At 45.2% G+C, this 17,105-nt stretch overlaps 1 protein-coding gene across 1 annotated transcript in view; it reads right to left on the bottom strand.

Moving 5' to 3' along the window:
- LPP (LIM domain containing preferred translocation partner in lipoma) overlaps positions 1 to 17,105 on the bottom strand; it is a 316,293-nt gene that overhangs the window by 203,052 nt on the left and 96,136 nt on the right. Inside the window, exon 5 of the mRNA XM_014945829.1 lies at positions 7,259 to 7,460. Coding sequence (XP_014801315.1) covers positions 7,259 to 7,451 — 193 coding nt within the window. The 5' untranslated portion in view covers positions 7,452 to 7,460. The remainder of the gene's footprint in view (positions 1 to 7,258; positions 7,461 to 17,105) is intronic.

The raw sequence follows: 17,105 nt of genomic DNA, 5'->3' as shown, positions 1-17,105 counted from the left end.
GTACCTCCTCTGCTGTGTGTGCTTTTGTTCTGGGCAGTCTGTCACTTGTGACCATACATTAAGTATCTAAACTCTCTGGGTTGTATGGGGGTGTGTGCTTGTTGTGTGGGTTTTTATCTAGTTTGACTTTTCACCTCCTTTTAGCCATACTTTCTTGTTGTCCCACAATAAACTTGAATATTAATTATATGGTATTCCACCTCTCTATCGTCTTCCTCTCCCACTGTGACATAACAGCTCATTTTGGTAAGAATATTACCTTTGCAATTGCAACCATCTGAAAAAAAGAAAAGAAATAAGAAAAATCAACCAAAAAACCCAAAAAAAAAAAAAAAATTTTATAAAAAAAAAAAAAAAAAAAAAGCATAAACATGGGGGCTGTGCTCAGACACAGTCAGGGCGATTTGGAACAGTAAGGTTACCTGTTTATTTCCACAACTGTTTTCATCTCCAAGACCTCAGTCCTGAGAGGGGTGGGACCACAGCACCCATGGCAATGATGGGACCAGAAACGGGTTAGTGCAATTCTCAGCCGATTGTTTTTCTCCCATCACTGAGACACTGCCTCACCCCTGGAGCATCAATGATTTTTTTCAGTTGGTGGCAGAGCTGCGAAGCAAGGCAGGCGGCAGAGACCAGCAGGTCCTGCTGGAAAAATTCTGGTATTCTCAGGACTCCATTCAGTATCAAAGCAACCAAATAACAGCATATTCTCATGCCTCATCTGGGCTGCAGGAATGGCCCACATGCGTAACTCCCAACATGTGCCAGCCAGCGAGCCCCCGCTTCCACCGCGATGAAAGACTAAATCGCCTTATCTCCTATTAGTGTCGGACAAGGTGCACGCAAACCACCATCGGAGCATGGCTGAGACACCACTCACTGCTCCAGGACCCCAACCTCCTTCCAATGCCAGGCACAGCACCACAGCAGCTCACGGGAAGCACCAAGGAGAAGGTATGCCACCTCCCCGCCTCCCCACCAACACAGCCCTCCCACTAGCGGGGATTCCTCTTACTCTGGTGCAGACCCAGCACAGGCAACCTGAAAAAAAACAAACACAAAACGTGCAGAATCTCCCAAGTCAGCCTGAATTTATTCTTTCAGGGCTCTCATCCAAGTAATGAATAGTCTCTGAACCTGCTTAGCTTCTACGAACTGTCAGGGACTGCAGAGAAGGGAACAGCATGACTAAAACACTGAGTGTCTAGTCCAATAAATCCATACCCAACCTCCAAAAATTAGACAGAGCCACTGATAGCAGCTGCTTGTAAACAAAACCCACCAGGTACATCTGCCTACAAAACAAAAAAAACAAACCCAAAACCCAACAAACAACCTGATAGTGCATGCTCCCAGTCCCCTACAGACATAGGAGAATATAATTTGCCAGTGCTCAAGAACCTGCACACACATGAAGAGGAGAAGGTCTGGCAGGAACAGACCCTGGGAAACCTGGATCAGCTAGGTTCAAGCATACACAGTGGTGTCAACCATGTAACCTCGCCCTAGAGCTGGTCCTGCTATTGTGCCTTGTCTCATGAGTCAGTGCCCTGTCCCCCAACCAAGGTAAATAGAAGGAGTTGGTTGAAAAAAAAAAAAAAAAGTAATGAAAACCTCAAAGCTTTACATGAATCTTGTTGTTCACCATGTCCGAAAGTTGCCCAAAGAAAGGAAGAGCTTGCTTTGATTCTAATCCCTTCATTTAGTTTCCATTATTGCATCAATATTAACTGTTTCTGCAGGTATTATATTCACCAAGGGTGGCAATTACAAGAAAAAGACATCAGCAGTAATAAATACTGAACTTAGAAGGACCCAGCAGCATAAAATAAAGTGGCTAATTTTGCAAAGCATGTCCTCAAAGGGTGACAGAGAAGCACATCTAAGCACTGTGCAGCCCTGTAAACCAAACCGCTGTCCTGAGAGGGATGCTGTCTGCACATCCCTTTCTGGCCAGGGTTAGCACTTCAGTATCTCGGTCTGTCTCAGGCAGCTTGAGAAACAGGCATGGTTAGATTCGTATGAATGAAAGGCATTGCAGGAGGATGAGGAACGTGGTTTCTTGGGAGTGGAGACAGTCATCTTTGCAGGAGCTGGAGACCTCCTCAGGGCCAAGCAATGATCCCACACTTCCTAGTAGACAAGGATGGACTTGTTCCCCTCCCTGCCACCATCAAATCATCCTCCAAGTGATCACACATGATGGCAGAGGAGCTGCACTCAACCCGCAGGAACTGGGGCAGTGCTCCTAAATGCTGGACTGGGAAGCCCAACCCTGCAACCTAGCCAGACTTCATTAGCAGTGCTGTTTCTCCTAGACTTGCACTCTCATATCTGTGAGATTTGATTTGGGGGGGAGTGGGGAAGACAAGGGGAAAAGAGCTTTTGCATTTATGAAAACAAGCTTGAAATGAAAAGGATCCAAAGTTAGAGGCAGATCACACCGCAAAGCCTGCCACTCACTCTGCTCAAGCCATCCAATGGCCCAAAGAACCCTGACTTGGGCTTTTCTGAGCACCCCAGGCTGACAACAGATTTTTACATGTTTTTGAAACCCCTGATGATTTTGGCCTCACAACCCCTGGCACCGTCCCAGCACACTCTAACTGCCCCACCACTCGTTTGAGAGCAGCTGCCAACTCTCCTCCCTGTGCCACAGAGCATGCAAGCTCACACCATTGCTGCCGCTGCCACCATGGCAGCGTGCACAAAGTTGGTGGATCAACCATCACCAACCCTGCTCTCGCCAGACACCTCCTTTGTCTGCCCTGGAGGGCGAGGCCCCGTTCCCTGGGATTAGTGAAAGGAGGAGAAAAGGGAATTTGCTTCATCTGCAAGCTATAAATCCTCCCCATCTGCCAGAGCCCAGTGTAGATGGGAACAGCTGTGTGGCAGAGTTTCCCCAAGGCCCCAGATCTGTTGATGATGCTGAAATACCAATTTAAGTGTAAGAGCTGGAAAGCAAGAGAGAAATAAGCAGTAGGGAAAGGAGGGAGGACAACCATAGAATCACAGAATGGTTCAGGTTGGAAGGGAACTTCAAAGGGCATCTGGTCCAACCATTCTACATGGGCAGGGACATCCTTCACTAGAACAGGATGCCCAAAGCCTCATCAGACCTGACCTTGAACACTTCCAATGGTGAAGCATCCCATGCTTTTAAAGGAAACAAAATTAATACCGTTTGCTTGGAAGAATGCATTATTTTACTTAAGAGATTTTTTCGCTGAGTGAGTTCAGCGAGTGAGGATGAGACCTGTTATGCATGTTGTTAGACAGGGTCTGCTGAGGAACAGAGGGAAGAGGCAGGTAGCGCCCAACATGTGTGAGCACAGAGAAAGGAGCTAAACAAGAGGTGGACTGTCAGGACCCATGGCTGGATGATGTCTCATCCATCTCGGGACCTATATTTTCCCAACAAGCAGAAGATGCTTTCCAACTGCAAACACAGCCAGCTCCATCTATGGACCACCCTTGGTCCCGATGCCACTCTTTCAGAGCCACTGCTCAAATGTCTGGACACCTAATTTTAGTTTCCAGCCTAACTCATTAGCAGCTACACATCCTCCCCATGCACACTTGTTTAACTTGTAGAAAATAATCTTCCCAAAGCTTGAACAGCTCCTCCTCCCTCTGTGGGGTAAATACAGGGCTGTGTAAGACGCCAGGCACCTGTACATCCCAGGAACAGCGGTGCTCAGGCCTCCCAGGATCAGGCAAGTTTGATTCCCCATGAACTGTCGCAGTGGGGAACACTAGCACTAAATCCTCCAGAAAACCAGCCCAGACCACAGCACGTGGAAGTCTGCTCCGGTGTTTGTAGGACCTGTAAAAACACAGCTGTGCTCACCTCTCCAGCCATGTGCCCAGCAGAGACCCATGCAGCACGTTAATCAAAGCTGTGGTCTTATTATTATTACTACTACTGCAGTCATACCTGGAGGCCCCCAAACAGATCCCTGTGACAGCAAGACACGGTCGCTGCTCTGATGAGTTGACAAACCTAGTTTGAAACAAGTCGCAGAGAGTCAGCGCGGCACACAGCGAGGAGGGGAACTCGCAGACGCTGTGAAAATTGCTCACTTAGCTGGTCTAAGCCACGCACGCCTTGAGTGCTTCCAGTCACATTAAAATGCTGCTGGTTTATAAACTGCTGGCTGTTGAGTTTTCTCCCTTTTTTTTTTTTTTTAGTCATTTAACCATTTCCAACTTGTTTTAAAGTTCCACTGAGTAGCTTTTAATCTGGCTGATCCTTGTGCAGGAGTCAAGGGGAGGGGGGGGAAAGAAGTAAAAATCAAAGTCACGGTGAGACCATGGAAATGCCTTGGTGGGAGGGAGAGGGGGGGACAGCCGTTCCCCCGCCGTGCCCAAAGCCCATCACTCCAGTGTCTTTCCCCTGTGCTTTCAATGTGTTGAAGAAATAAAACCACAAATGCTATCAGCTAGACAGACCCACTACATGGGAGCAACAACCTACAAAATAATAACAAAGAAAGGCAAAGCCAGAGGATGCATTTTCCCGAATGTTAAAAGCAATGAGCTGAAAGAAATTGCCGGGAACAGAATTTGCTGGTCCTCCCAGAGACATTCCCGGTACCATCCCTGCAGCCTCTGGTAGCAGGGAGCCAACTCCAATGGCAGGCCAGGCGGTGCCAGGCTGTGATGTGCATGGCAGCTTTCTGCCCCATGGCAGCTTTCTGCCCCATGGCAGCCCTGGGACAGCCCTTCTCTGGAGCGGTGCCGCTGCTCACACCCATCTCCAGCAGAAGGATGCTGAGCTGCGTGCTACCCACGCATGGTGGAAAGCCCACGTGGTTCCACTGAAGGACCTCTGGAGGGGCAGGAAAGATTAAAACATACTGGGGTGCAAGGGGACGCTGAAGCTACAGACTCGCAAAGAAAGGAAGGAAAAACCTGTGACCAACAGAGAACAAATTTAGGCAAAAAAACCCCGTGGTGCCCCTTTACGCAGGGAACCAGTGGGGCACGGAGCAGTTTCCCAGGCTGAATTATTGCTGCAAAAACAACGGAGGTCATTGAAGAAACAATTAGGGAGCCTGGAGCAGAGAAGGGAGCCATAGAAAGTGAATGAAGCATGTTGGGCTAATTATTTTCTCACTGACCCCCCCTTCGCCTGCCAGATCCCAGAAGTCTCGTGTTCTCAGGGTTATATACAGCTGGGCTAATGGCTTTGCACCGGCTGCTGACACCGAACAGCAGTGTGTCACCTTCTGAAAGTGGATTAGCTTAAGCTGCAAGCACGCTGTCACATCACTAAACCAGTCCCTGACCAGGTCTTGGCCAACCCTTAGCTCTTCCAGGCCTGCCAGATGACAAAGGGATCTCCAAAAGCTCAGCATCAGACAAGGTAAGGGATTGGCACTGAAAAAGGCTTCCTGTGAGCTCCCCAAGTCTCCTGGTTTCTAACAGGACCTGGCGATGCTCAGCTCCTTGTGGAACTGGGTCGTCAGTGGTGCATGAGAAATGTCTGCGTGCCTCATCTCCCCTTCTCAGCCTTCAGTGTCTGCTCTTAGGGACAGCCTCCTTCCCCAAATGCCAAGGAAGAAATAATATTTAGAAAGTGTAAAAGTTCCTAAGTCACATATAACCAGTTCTACAATCACTAAAGCACCAATAATTAAGGCATACTGACATTTTTCACACACACAAAAAAATTTAAAAATAGTGGCTGATCAACAACAGTTTTCCTAGAAATAAAAGTGAAAGTGTTATTTTGCATTACTATTTTAAATTTTAAGAGAATTAGAAAAACAAGAATTTCCACTTGACTTGAAGGTGACATTTTCATTGCACTTCAGAAACAGATTATTTTTTACTTTTTTAATTCCAAATGTCTTTCTCTTCCTCTTACTCGCTAATGTTTTGTTACTGAAGGCAACAGAACAGGTGCAAATGACTTCGCTTTTCCCCTCCAACACATTTTCTTTTTTCGTTCTGAATTCTCTGAAGTTAGAGCAGCAAAGGGAAAAAAACGAAACACTCATCAGACTTTTCCAACTTTTCTACAAAATGTCCTTAACTTTAGAAAATTGCTCAAGTGCGAGATTTAATATGCTGCTTTGTTTTTCTTTCTCTTTTCCATTATTCTGTAATCTTCCTGAAAATGCACACACTTTCAAAAAATAGAGTAGAAAAAGGAAAAATAAGATACCGATGACATCTATCTTACTGCACTAAACACAAAAGAGGGAAAAGTGGTGAATAGAACAAAGTAGAGCATCCAAAACCCCAAATCAAAACATGGTTTGGCAACTTCCTTGAATACAGCTGAGTATTTCTTTGGGGGGTGGATGGAGAAGAGGAGGGGGAAGAGTTTTCCACCCATTTCTAACCATAGTAAATCACTGGGAATAGAAAAGTCACTACCCTGCCAAGACAGTTTCCACTCTCTTCTAAAATCCTTGGCTTCCACCTTGTTTCTGTGGCAATGAAAGTTCCATCACACACTCGCCACTGTCAGCCAGGGGCATCCTGGGTGCTCCAAATGGCAGGTTTCCAGATCCAGACCCCAGAGAAGCTCCCACTGCTGGGCTCGTGTCTGCAAGTCAGGAACCTAACTCCCATGCTCACTGCTCAACTGCATGAAGACAGGAGGACTTTTACAGTAGGACGTAGAGGAAGGCGGGAACATGGTGATTAATAGGTGTTTTGCTGCTCCAGAGGACATTGAAATGGTCATGTAAATATCCTCAGAATTATATCATTATTTCATATTCAAGAGAGTTCCATAGTAGAGGAAAAAGAATAAAAGTAAAACTGAATCAAACCAGCAGGGTGGAGAGGAAGCACTCCTAGACCCATTTGGCCAAATTTATGCCCTACGACCCTAATTATACTCATACACCCAGAGCACATTCTCACATTTATAAAGGATTCTCATCATGCTGAGAATCAATATTGAAAAGGGTTGTCCAAGATCCAGCTCCTTGGATCAACACATACCAGCAGAGACCAAACACGCAAAACCCGTTGAAAAGCACCCATCTCAGACAGAGGACAAGAAACAAGAAAGGTCTGTCCCCATATCCTCCCCCAGCCCTGCGTGTCTCAGGAGGGTGGCTCCCCAGAGCGAGTGAAAGAGATACCTTCACATTCTTCTTTATTCGAATGATCTGAAAAAGGGAGGCTCCCACAAACTCATCAACAAAGAGCAAGTCAAGAACAGTGTGTGTCAGCAGTCAGTTCATGTGAATTAGACAGTTGTGGTGCCTTCCTAAAAAAATAAAATACTTACCATCACCTCCTGGTTGCTTATATGGGTTGTACTTTGGCTTGGGGGCAACAACAGGCGCAAACTTCTTTGGTGCCTGCTGGGTGGACACTGAGATGCTGGGCGTCCCGAAGGTGTGTGTGGTCTCCATCCTTGCAGGAACGTGTCCAATAGGCTCATTGGTACTCTTGGGTGGTAGCCAGGATGGGTGGGACATGGTTCAGATCTGAGAGGAGAGGCAAAGAGAATAACACAGGCATTGGGAATTTAGGCTGAGGAAATAACAGATGCAAACCTACTGTTTTACTGGTTTATAAAATCAAACCCACAAAACCTTTTAACATGCTTATCCTTAAACATATGGGTCCTAACGTATGGAACTTATGATATAAACTTGTCTGTCTTTCCCCAGCACGTCAGAATTACTGATCAGCTCATTGGTGGTGCCTGCAAAAAAGGGTTGCTATTTTCCTCTTCAACCCAAAGTGGAGGCAGGCTGATACCCTGGAGAATCCCATCCATCCCACCATCCATTCAGCACGGTAGTGATATTCCTGCCTTTCCCCGTTAGGCTTTTGTGAGTACATTAACATACAACCGTGTAGGTGCTCTGGGGACAAGGATAACCACAGAAAGGCAGACGCACTTCCAAAATATGCCTTTAACACTTCTCCACATGTCTTCTAGGGCTCCATGTCCCAGCAACTTCCATTCAAACTTTTACGAAAAAGGATTTCAAAACCAGCTAATCACTCTCGATGCCTTCGTTTCTGAATGCCCAGCTTAAGATATTTTAAAAGCATGTCAATTTTGAGAAAATGCCAGAATCCCACAACCGCTGACAACCAGGCTCCTTTTAGACATCTCGACTTGTGTAACAGAAAACAGAGGCAGTCCAAATCATTACTTATTTATGAAAATCTTGGCTTTGGCCTCTTAAAAGCCTATATCACTTTTGAGAAGTAGACTCAGATGCTGCTGAAAATGCTGCCCATAAAAAACCTGTTCATTGCAATGAACAAATGCTTTTCCCTGCACACAAACTACACTCACTGGGTAGCAGTGATGGTCCTACAGTACCATCAGATGGTTCCACAGAGATGGATTTCAGATGTGATGAAGAAATGAAGGCCCCACACAGACAAAAGCCAATGCTGATTTTGGAGCTCTTGAGCACCCTAATGCTTTTGCCCACACTCTGCTTCAGTGTCAGGACTCCTCAAGGCCACCAAAACCAGCAGACAGCTGGAACCCAATCGGGAAAGATTTGGTTTGATCATGGAAAAGGATCAGTGTAAGAGACAGCACCAGGCCACGGGAGACATTACCAGAGTGCCACTGCAGAAAAGCACTTCCATCTGGGAACAACAGGTCAAAGCAGAGGCACTGCTGGGCTTGCAAAGAGGTGGTCTCCAACTGCAGCAGCAAGTGGAATCTACTGGGGGCTGAGATGAGACAGAGATTTGTAGCTCTGCTGAGCGTAGCAGCAAAGGGCTGTATTAGCTGGTGTGAACCGTCTTCTGAGCTCAGAGTTGGAAGAGGAAAGGGGACAGATGAAAGGTGGCCTCTGGCAGGTGTAGACCCCCTTGGAGTGAAATCATTACCGAAGTCCACAGTGCTACAGCGCTCCAACTATTCTGACACAGCTCTGTGATCATGCATGCAGCCGTCTATTTGAAGGTCTCACATGGAGGTATTTCCAAAGCTGAGAAGTGCAGCCACACACAGCCTGCATTCCACGCAGGAACGCAGCCACAGGTCCACTCCTAGCCTACACCTGGGCATCTTCTTGGTGCCTCACAGCTAAGGCTTCCATGCACACATGCTTCTCAGAGAAACAAACAACACTGAGCTCTTCAAACAGCCCCCAGAATTATATGGAACATTCAGGCAGGAAGAAGGCATATCTAAGTCTACCTAGAGAAAACAAAGCAGAAATCACACTTGGTTTCTCCTTTTTCCTAATTTGGGCTCACACATCACTGGAAACATCAAGACTAAGCTGCTGGGAATCAGGACCAGAGCTATTTTGCCAACTCATCCTGGCTGGCAAAGCATCTGTATCCTACATGCTTCATGGTGGAGCAAATTCAGTTGAGAGCTTTATCAAAGAAGCAAATGAAGAATCTTGGGTATAAACTAGAGACAGTATCCTGCATGGATAACATTGATCTAGCAGTTTTCTGTTAGCAATGCTGAGTCTGTCTGGGGAAAGGAGCAAGGTCTCCATAATGTAGTTTGAGGACAGTACCTCCAGCTAAGAGCACTGACTGTTAAAACTGATGTGTAAATAAGTGTACTTAATTCCAGGCCAGTAAATTTACTCCAGGTAACAGGTTTCCTACCTGTGGAGTACTTTCTTCTTAGAGTCCCAATGTCTGACCCAACACTAGGAGACAGATAATTTGTGGTCGTCTTCCACCTCCGTTGCTCCTTGTGTGGCAGAGGAACTGGCAATCACCAAACATCAGCCTCAACACTTGTGGCTCTTCCTCACTGTGCAGTTTGCCTGCTTGGCATGCATGCAGTGGTTTTGCAATCCCTACCACTGGAGGATGAGCCTGTTGTGCTAGACATGCAATAACAGCTAAAGGAAGCCACTAGGGCCAGCATGGAGGGATTGGCTAGAAATGAGGCAGACGGGAGTGTGGCAGGAGCATCCTGGAGATGGACAAGCTACAAAGTCGCCACTTTCCCTCCCACATATGACTGTCTTCCAACCTTACATTAACAGTGCAGAGCATCATTCCGAAAGCAAGAAGCGAAAGGCAGGTCCTCTCCACAGGGCCAGAGGGGAAACCAGCCACGACAGGTAGGGGTGGAGGGTGTATGAACCACGCTCCCATCACCTGGTACTTCCCATCCTCATCAGCAGCCCCGATGGACCTAGAAAACAACTGCACTTGAGCAGTAAGATTCACCTACACTGCTGCCTCCTCCTCCAGCATCCTTCAGAAGTGTAGAATGCAGCAATAAAACTCAGGCAACTACCTAGGTTTAAAAGCTGAAAGCAATGAGGGCACTCAGCCTTAAGAGCCAAACAGGACAACTCTGCAGAGTGCATTACATCCAAAGACAACAATACCTTACGCACTGCTAAAAGCATTCTGGAGTTTTATTCTGACAGGTTTTCAGCCCCTGGCTTGACATCTCATATGAAAGAGCATCCTGCTGCATGAAGCCCCGTCAGACCCTGGACACTACTTCCATACTCATTCAAAGCAAAAAAAAATATCCCAGTACTGCCCAGATTATCATCAGTCCTGTTTTGGTAGCTCCTTAATTGTTCCTTAACCATCTCCCAGGCAACACGCCTTGGTCCCACTGAGCTCTCACAGTCTGCCAGGCTGATGGCAGGGACGGGTTGAGTGATGCACAAACCAAGAACATCTGCTTTGGTAGCCAGGTTGCACAGTGCTGGGGATGGCTCAAGGCAACGTGAATCTCAATGAATGAGCTTAAAAAGCAGGCTGCTCTTATGGACAGCTCAGAAGCATGAAGACCATGCTGCTGTAACTCAACTGCTGACTGTAAGCTGGCACGCAGGTCCCTTTCCACTACCCTCTAACACATTTGTTTTTGGCGGTGGTGGTATTTTCTAATTGTTTCCCTGTTAGCCTTTTCTCTTCCTCTTTCTCCCCCTCTCATTTTCTGTTATGCATTCACTGCCACTCTTTTTTCCTATCTGTGCCTTGACAATGTTTTCAGCAAGTTCCCTCGTCCTCATCTGTTCCAGCCCCAGCTCCCTAGCCTCAATTAAATTTAGCCTAACTACTTTGAGAGGTCATTAAAAAAGAAAATGAATTAATCTCTTTTTAACAACTGAAGCTAAACTTCTGGGTTTGCTGTTATGTTCTCCCCATTTTTTTCATCTGGTAAAAGGCCAAGAGCAAGGCAAAATATAAGGGACAGTGGCTTGCAGATGGGCGCAGCCCCTTGCCTCTCTCTGCAGACTTCTCCTTGGAGAAGCACCTAATTCAGACAAAGCCATTAGTGCTCCCTCACCATTCCCTGCAACATTGTCCAGTTTTCAGTCAGAAGCTACTTTGGAGCAAAACAAATGAACATTTTGTGATGTGGACAAGTAATCAAAACAGCACAAGGAAACTTGGGCTTATGACCAGTGATCTTACTCTAAACTTACCACCATATATGCCACCATCTCTTGTGTCATTATGGTTCCTGCACTGGACTGAGAACCTCCAACAGGTCAAGGCAGTGCTTTTCCTGCTAGCCAGCAAACATGACCAACAAATACATGTTTCACTTTTGTCTTTGAAGTGTCTCCTTCCAAAAAAGTTATATCTGCCAGTTGTACAGTAAGCAGTCTTGTTTTCAGAAGTTTCTAACTAGGTGTGAGATGCAGGGAATTGCAGAAGTCAGTGGTTACAAGAAGGCTAAAGTCACTAAGAAACTGAAGAGAATAAAAAGAACAAACTATTGGATATTGCAGGCTTGAAAGAACCAAGGAACAGATAAAACAATAGAAGCAGTATCAAGATGGATACGCTGGGGGAACCCAAGAAGCAGGATCAGAAAAAACATCCTAGGAGCACGCACGCTCACAGGGGATAACAGGCTGAAGTCCATTCGCTCACCTTGGCTGTTACAACAGCTGCATTACCCACTTCTAAGGTGAATACAGCAAGCTCCTCCCTCAAGGGTAATAGTGGATGGAGTGAAAAACCATAAAACCCAATCTGATTATTTTAGTTCTTCAAAAACAATCCCACCCCACTGGAGAACAGTGAGTCTCACCAGCCTTTTGCTGGCCAAGCCACCTATTGCTGCTCCTTGGACGCCAAATGCAAAGGAATCTAATCCTTCCACTGCTCAAGTCAATGGCTGGACCACAGAGCTCTCACTGAAAAGTTAAACTGCAAGTTAAATCTACAGTTGTCCCCACATTTCTGCTCCAAGCAACCTTTGGAACCTTTGTCATCAGAGCCCATGTCCCTGGCAAGCCTCCCAGAGCAACAGCAATCCCTTGCTTCCCCATCAGTGCCATATACCCCTCTTTCTTGGCTGAAGCCTTCTACGTTTCTGCCTGCCACACAGCCATACTCCTTAGTCAGCAGTAACTCTACAGCTCCATTCCTGACCTGGCTGCTACAAGCTTTGTGTACAACTCCTTACTCACTGACCACTCTCATGATACCCCTTTCCTAAATTCACTGCCCCACCCCAGACAAAAATCTCCTAAATCTTCCTTATGTCGTTGCTTTGAAACCCTTCTCGTTGACCATCTCATCTATCCCTTCTGCACTGTGCAGGTTACTGAACTCTACCCAACTACTACTCTGCGAAGCTTCTGTTGAGCTAGAGTACTTGTTATAAAGTACATGTAGCCTCAACTGAAAGAATGCAAGTATTGGAGAATCTATCACAGCATTAGGTAAATTGTTTGGACAAGCAATTAAGCACCATAATTACAGGTTCTCCTTTATGTCTGGTTTTAAATGTATCTGCCTCCACTTCCAACCATTGGATTTTGTTACGCTCCTGTCATCTGCATTACAGACCTGCCTCTCTTCCTTACGCGGATCCTTTCAGAACACAGCCAGGTCATTGGTTAAATCAAATCAAAACATTTAAATTAAGTATCAATTAAACTCACTGTAAAGAGCAGACTTCTCTTGATTCATTCATGTATATTTACTCTGAACTCTCTTCAATTTTTCACCTCCCTTTTATGAAATGGTGGATACTAGCGTAAGACCATTTTTTCAAGAATGGTAACTTAAAATGAAAGGGGTAAAATGATTAATAATATCAAAGACAAAAACCAGACTAAAATCAGCTGTGGCTGCCTGAGGTTCTGTTATCCTTCCTTCCTTGGAAACATTAGTCATCACCTACTTTTGGAGGCAGAGGATAAGACCAGACTAACCATGATAAATAACATTAAGAGCAAAGAGTGGAATCAGGCTGCATAAATAAGGAAAACAGCGTGCTCTGGTTCTATCATTAGGACGATCTTAATGCCGTAAGTTCAGAAAATTTTAACCGTGAAAGAATACACTGTAGCAGAGGAACTGGAATCCACGAATCCCAAGATGAAACCACATTATCTAAAAATGTCAGACCAGGAATATGAATAGAAGATAATATCAGCCAGTAATAAAAGCCTGACAAGGTTTTTTGTTCCTTTTTTCTTCTTTTATTTTTTTTTTAATGTGTGGGCATAAGTGCTTATTTTTGCTTTTAATTACAGGATGTCATTCACCTTTGAGAAGCAAAGGTAAAACAAAGAGGGTTCCAAGTCAATTTAGACTCACATCAGATAAGCAATGGAAGGGTAGAGTACCAATTTGTCTACTCTTAGTACATTCATCTCTGAGACAGGCTGGCTTTTCTGTGATTAGACTGTACCCAAATAAATCTTCATTTCATTTTCATATTTATAACATGGACCAAATACTCCTTGGATGTTGATGGACTTTGCCAAGACAGAAGAATTTGTCCCTGAGTTAATTAAGCTAATACCTCATAGTGGGTAGCAACAGTGTTTAACAAAAAACGGGCAACAACAGTTTGTGCTTTCAGACAGTCTGCTCTCTCTTTCATCCCACTCCTTCCTAAACGCACTGGCTTGACGCAGGTCCATAATGTTCTTCATATCACCCGTGCACAGTTAACCATCACTCCTAAGGCCAAGGGATTGACCAGATAAGGGAATCAGGACCTTGTTTGTTGACAATAGATGCAACTGGAAGCCCTACTGCAGTTTCTCTCTGATATTACTCAGGAACACAATGAAGACATCCCATTCCCTGGGTAACCCAAGTTTGTCTCCAAGGGTTTACAAGAACCATGTGTAGAAAGGCAGGCTGCAATCCTCCCCACACTCCCGTCTCTTCTGTCCATGTAAAAGAACACAAAGAGTAAACTTTTGATCACCTGAGTTTTAAAGATCAGCTCTAGCACTGAACCAAGGGGACATCCTTCATGATGCAAAATCATGCCACACATTTCCCCTTTCAGTTAGAGGTGCAACCTACAAGACTGGATGTTTCTACTCTAAGGTTACATGTCTTCATTTTTTTGCCTGAAAATCCCAAAAGCGTAAACCCAAATGCCCTGGTAAAAAACAGTTCTTTGCTTTGTCCTCATCACCTCCACTCCACTAATTAGCCAAAGGCAGTAATTGAGGCTGAACAGAGAGTTTGTTCCTTACAAACTCCCAAAGCTGTTTGTTTCTCTTGGCACTGTTCCCCTTTGAATGTTAAATGAATTTATTTCTCCATTTATGGCCAATGATCTTTAGCCATGATGCTTTCCTGCTTCTTGTGGCCTCCAAAAGAGGATATAATGTCAAATTTCTGGTCTCATTAGAGGTCTTTAACCAAACATAGGAAGTGCCATAGGTACTTACAAACTCAGCCCAAGCTCTCCTGGGATGTCTTTCCCATATGGTACTAATTACCCTCATCAATTTTACACCATATGGGAAATTATGTGATTTGGGGAATTGGGATTCCTTTTGAACTCCCTTAATCATTGCCAATCTGCACAACATCTCACTGAGTTTAAGTCCTGTAATATTAACCAGCCCAAAGAAGCTCCTCCCTCAGACGCCTCCAGTGGTAAACTGATTCTGGTCCTTCATGCTCCTCAAACATTCTGTGAGCAACCAGGAGAACAATAAGGCTGCAGGAACAACTCTGAGCACCGGGAATCCTGTGAGTGGGGCTGACATGACCCTCGTCACCAGTGAGCAGTGGAGAGCTAACAGGACTCAAGGAGAGCCACCAAGTGACTCTGTGATGTGACAGAGAAGAATGGAACAAGCTGTCACCCTCCAGTGACTGCCTTAATGACCGTATGCAATCTTGGTGCATATGGACTCCAACTCCTTGTGGCACATCTCTCCCTCAGATCAGCTTTCTTTGCACCCTTTTTATACTGTTTATGGACATTTCTTGACGCTTTGCTTTAGTCTTTCACAGAAGGTGTCAGTTGGAACAAGTTTTAACTATCCCTCTCCCCCCAGACCCAGAGTTTCCTCCAATTGCCTGGAAAAGTGAGGGTTTTATTATCTTCAGCTCAATTCCCTCTAATTAAATTTAAAAATTAAATAAATAAATAAATCAGAGCCACTTCTTCACTTAAACAGGACTGAAAGCATTCACCAATTTCCTGCTGTGGGACATCACTAATGTAATCACAGGAATTAAAGGAGAAAGAAACCTAGTTAGAGCGGTGCTTGTGCTGAATTGTTCCTCGAAGCATATAATCTACTATCATATCACTCTGGCTTTAACAGCTTCAATCAAATTTCCATGGGATCTTCTATAAGACCTGATTTAAATTCACAGTTCGTCCTGCTTTGAGCAAGAGGTTGGCCCAGATGACCTCCAGAGATCCCTTCAAAAATCAATTATTCTATGACTCTAAAAACACAGACTTCCAGCTGTGACTTTATCTGCACCCAAAAGGGTTTGCAGCGGTACAGCTGTATCCCACTTAAGATATGCCAGCAATATCACCTACTGGCAACGCAACATTATATTCCTTATTCTCTAGTTGCAATGGTTCACAAGTGAACACAGCATGTGCCCATTCTTTTAACTGAATAACCAATACTTGGAAAGTAACTTGCCCCCCCCCCCCCACCCACGCCGACTCAGCCCAAGCTCTCCTGGGATGTCTTTCCCATATGGTACTAATTACCCTCATCAATTTTACACCATATGGGAAATTATGTGATTTGGGGAATTGGGATTCCTTTTGAACTCCCTTAATCATTGCCAATCTGCACAACATCTCACTGAGTTTAAGTCCTGTAATATTAACCAGCCCAAAGAAGCTCCTCCCTCAGACGCCTCCAGTGGTAAACTGATTCTGGTCCTTCATGCTCCTCAAACATTCTGTGAGCAACCAGGAGAACAATAAGGCTGCAGGAACAACTCTGAGCACCGGGAATCCTGTGAGTGGGGCTGACATGACCCTCGTCACCAGTGAGCAGTGGAGAGCTAACAGGACTCAAGGAGAGCCACCAAGTGACTCTGTGATGTGACAGAGAAGAATGGAACAAGCTGTCACCCTCCAGTGACTGCCTTAATGACCGTATGCAATCTTGGTGCATATGGACTCCAACTCCTTGTGGCACATCTCTCCCTCAGATCAGCTTTCTTTGCACCCTTTTTATACTGTTTATGGACATTTCTTGACGCTTTGCTTTAGTCTTTCACAGAAGGTGTCAGTTGGAACAAGTTTTAACTATCCCTCTCCCCCCAGACCCAGAGTTTCCTCCAATTGCCTGGAAAAGTGAGGGTTTTATTATCTTCAGCTCAATTCCCTCTAATTAAATTTAAAAATTAAATAAATAAATAAATCAGAGCCACTTCTTCACTTAAACAGGACTGAAAGCATTCACCAATTTCCTGCTGTGGGACATCACTAATGTAATCACAGGAATTAAAGGAGAAAGAAACCTAGTTAGAGCGGTGCTTGTGCTGAATTGTTCCTCGAAGCATATAATCTACTATCATATCACTCTGGCTTTAACAGCTTCAATCAAATTTCCATGGGATCTTCTATAAGACCTGATTTAAATTCACAGTTCGTCCTGCTTTGAGCAAGAGGTTGGCCCAGATGACCTCCAGAGATCCCTTCAAAAATCAATTATTCTATGACTCTAAAAACACAGACTTCCAGCTGTGACTTTATCTGCACCCAAAAGGGTTTGCAGCGGTACAGCTGTATCCCACTTAAGATATGCCAGCAATATCACCTACTGGCAACGCAACATTATATTCCTTATTCTCTAGTTGCAATGGTTCACAAGTGAACACAGCATGTGCCCATTCTTTTAACTGAATAACCAATACTTGGAAAGTAACTTGCCCCCCCCCCCCCACCCACGCCG

This window comes from Calidris pugnax, unplaced genomic scaffold (assembly GCF_001431845.1).
Source record: "Calidris pugnax isolate Ruff unplaced genomic scaffold, ASM143184v1 scaffold111, whole genome shotgun sequence".
Classification (NCBI taxonomy): Eukaryota; Metazoa; Chordata; class Aves; order Charadriiformes; family Scolopacidae; genus Calidris; species Calidris pugnax.
Note: the sequence above shows the minus strand (reverse complement) of the source record. Positions and strands in the feature narration are given on the sequence as shown.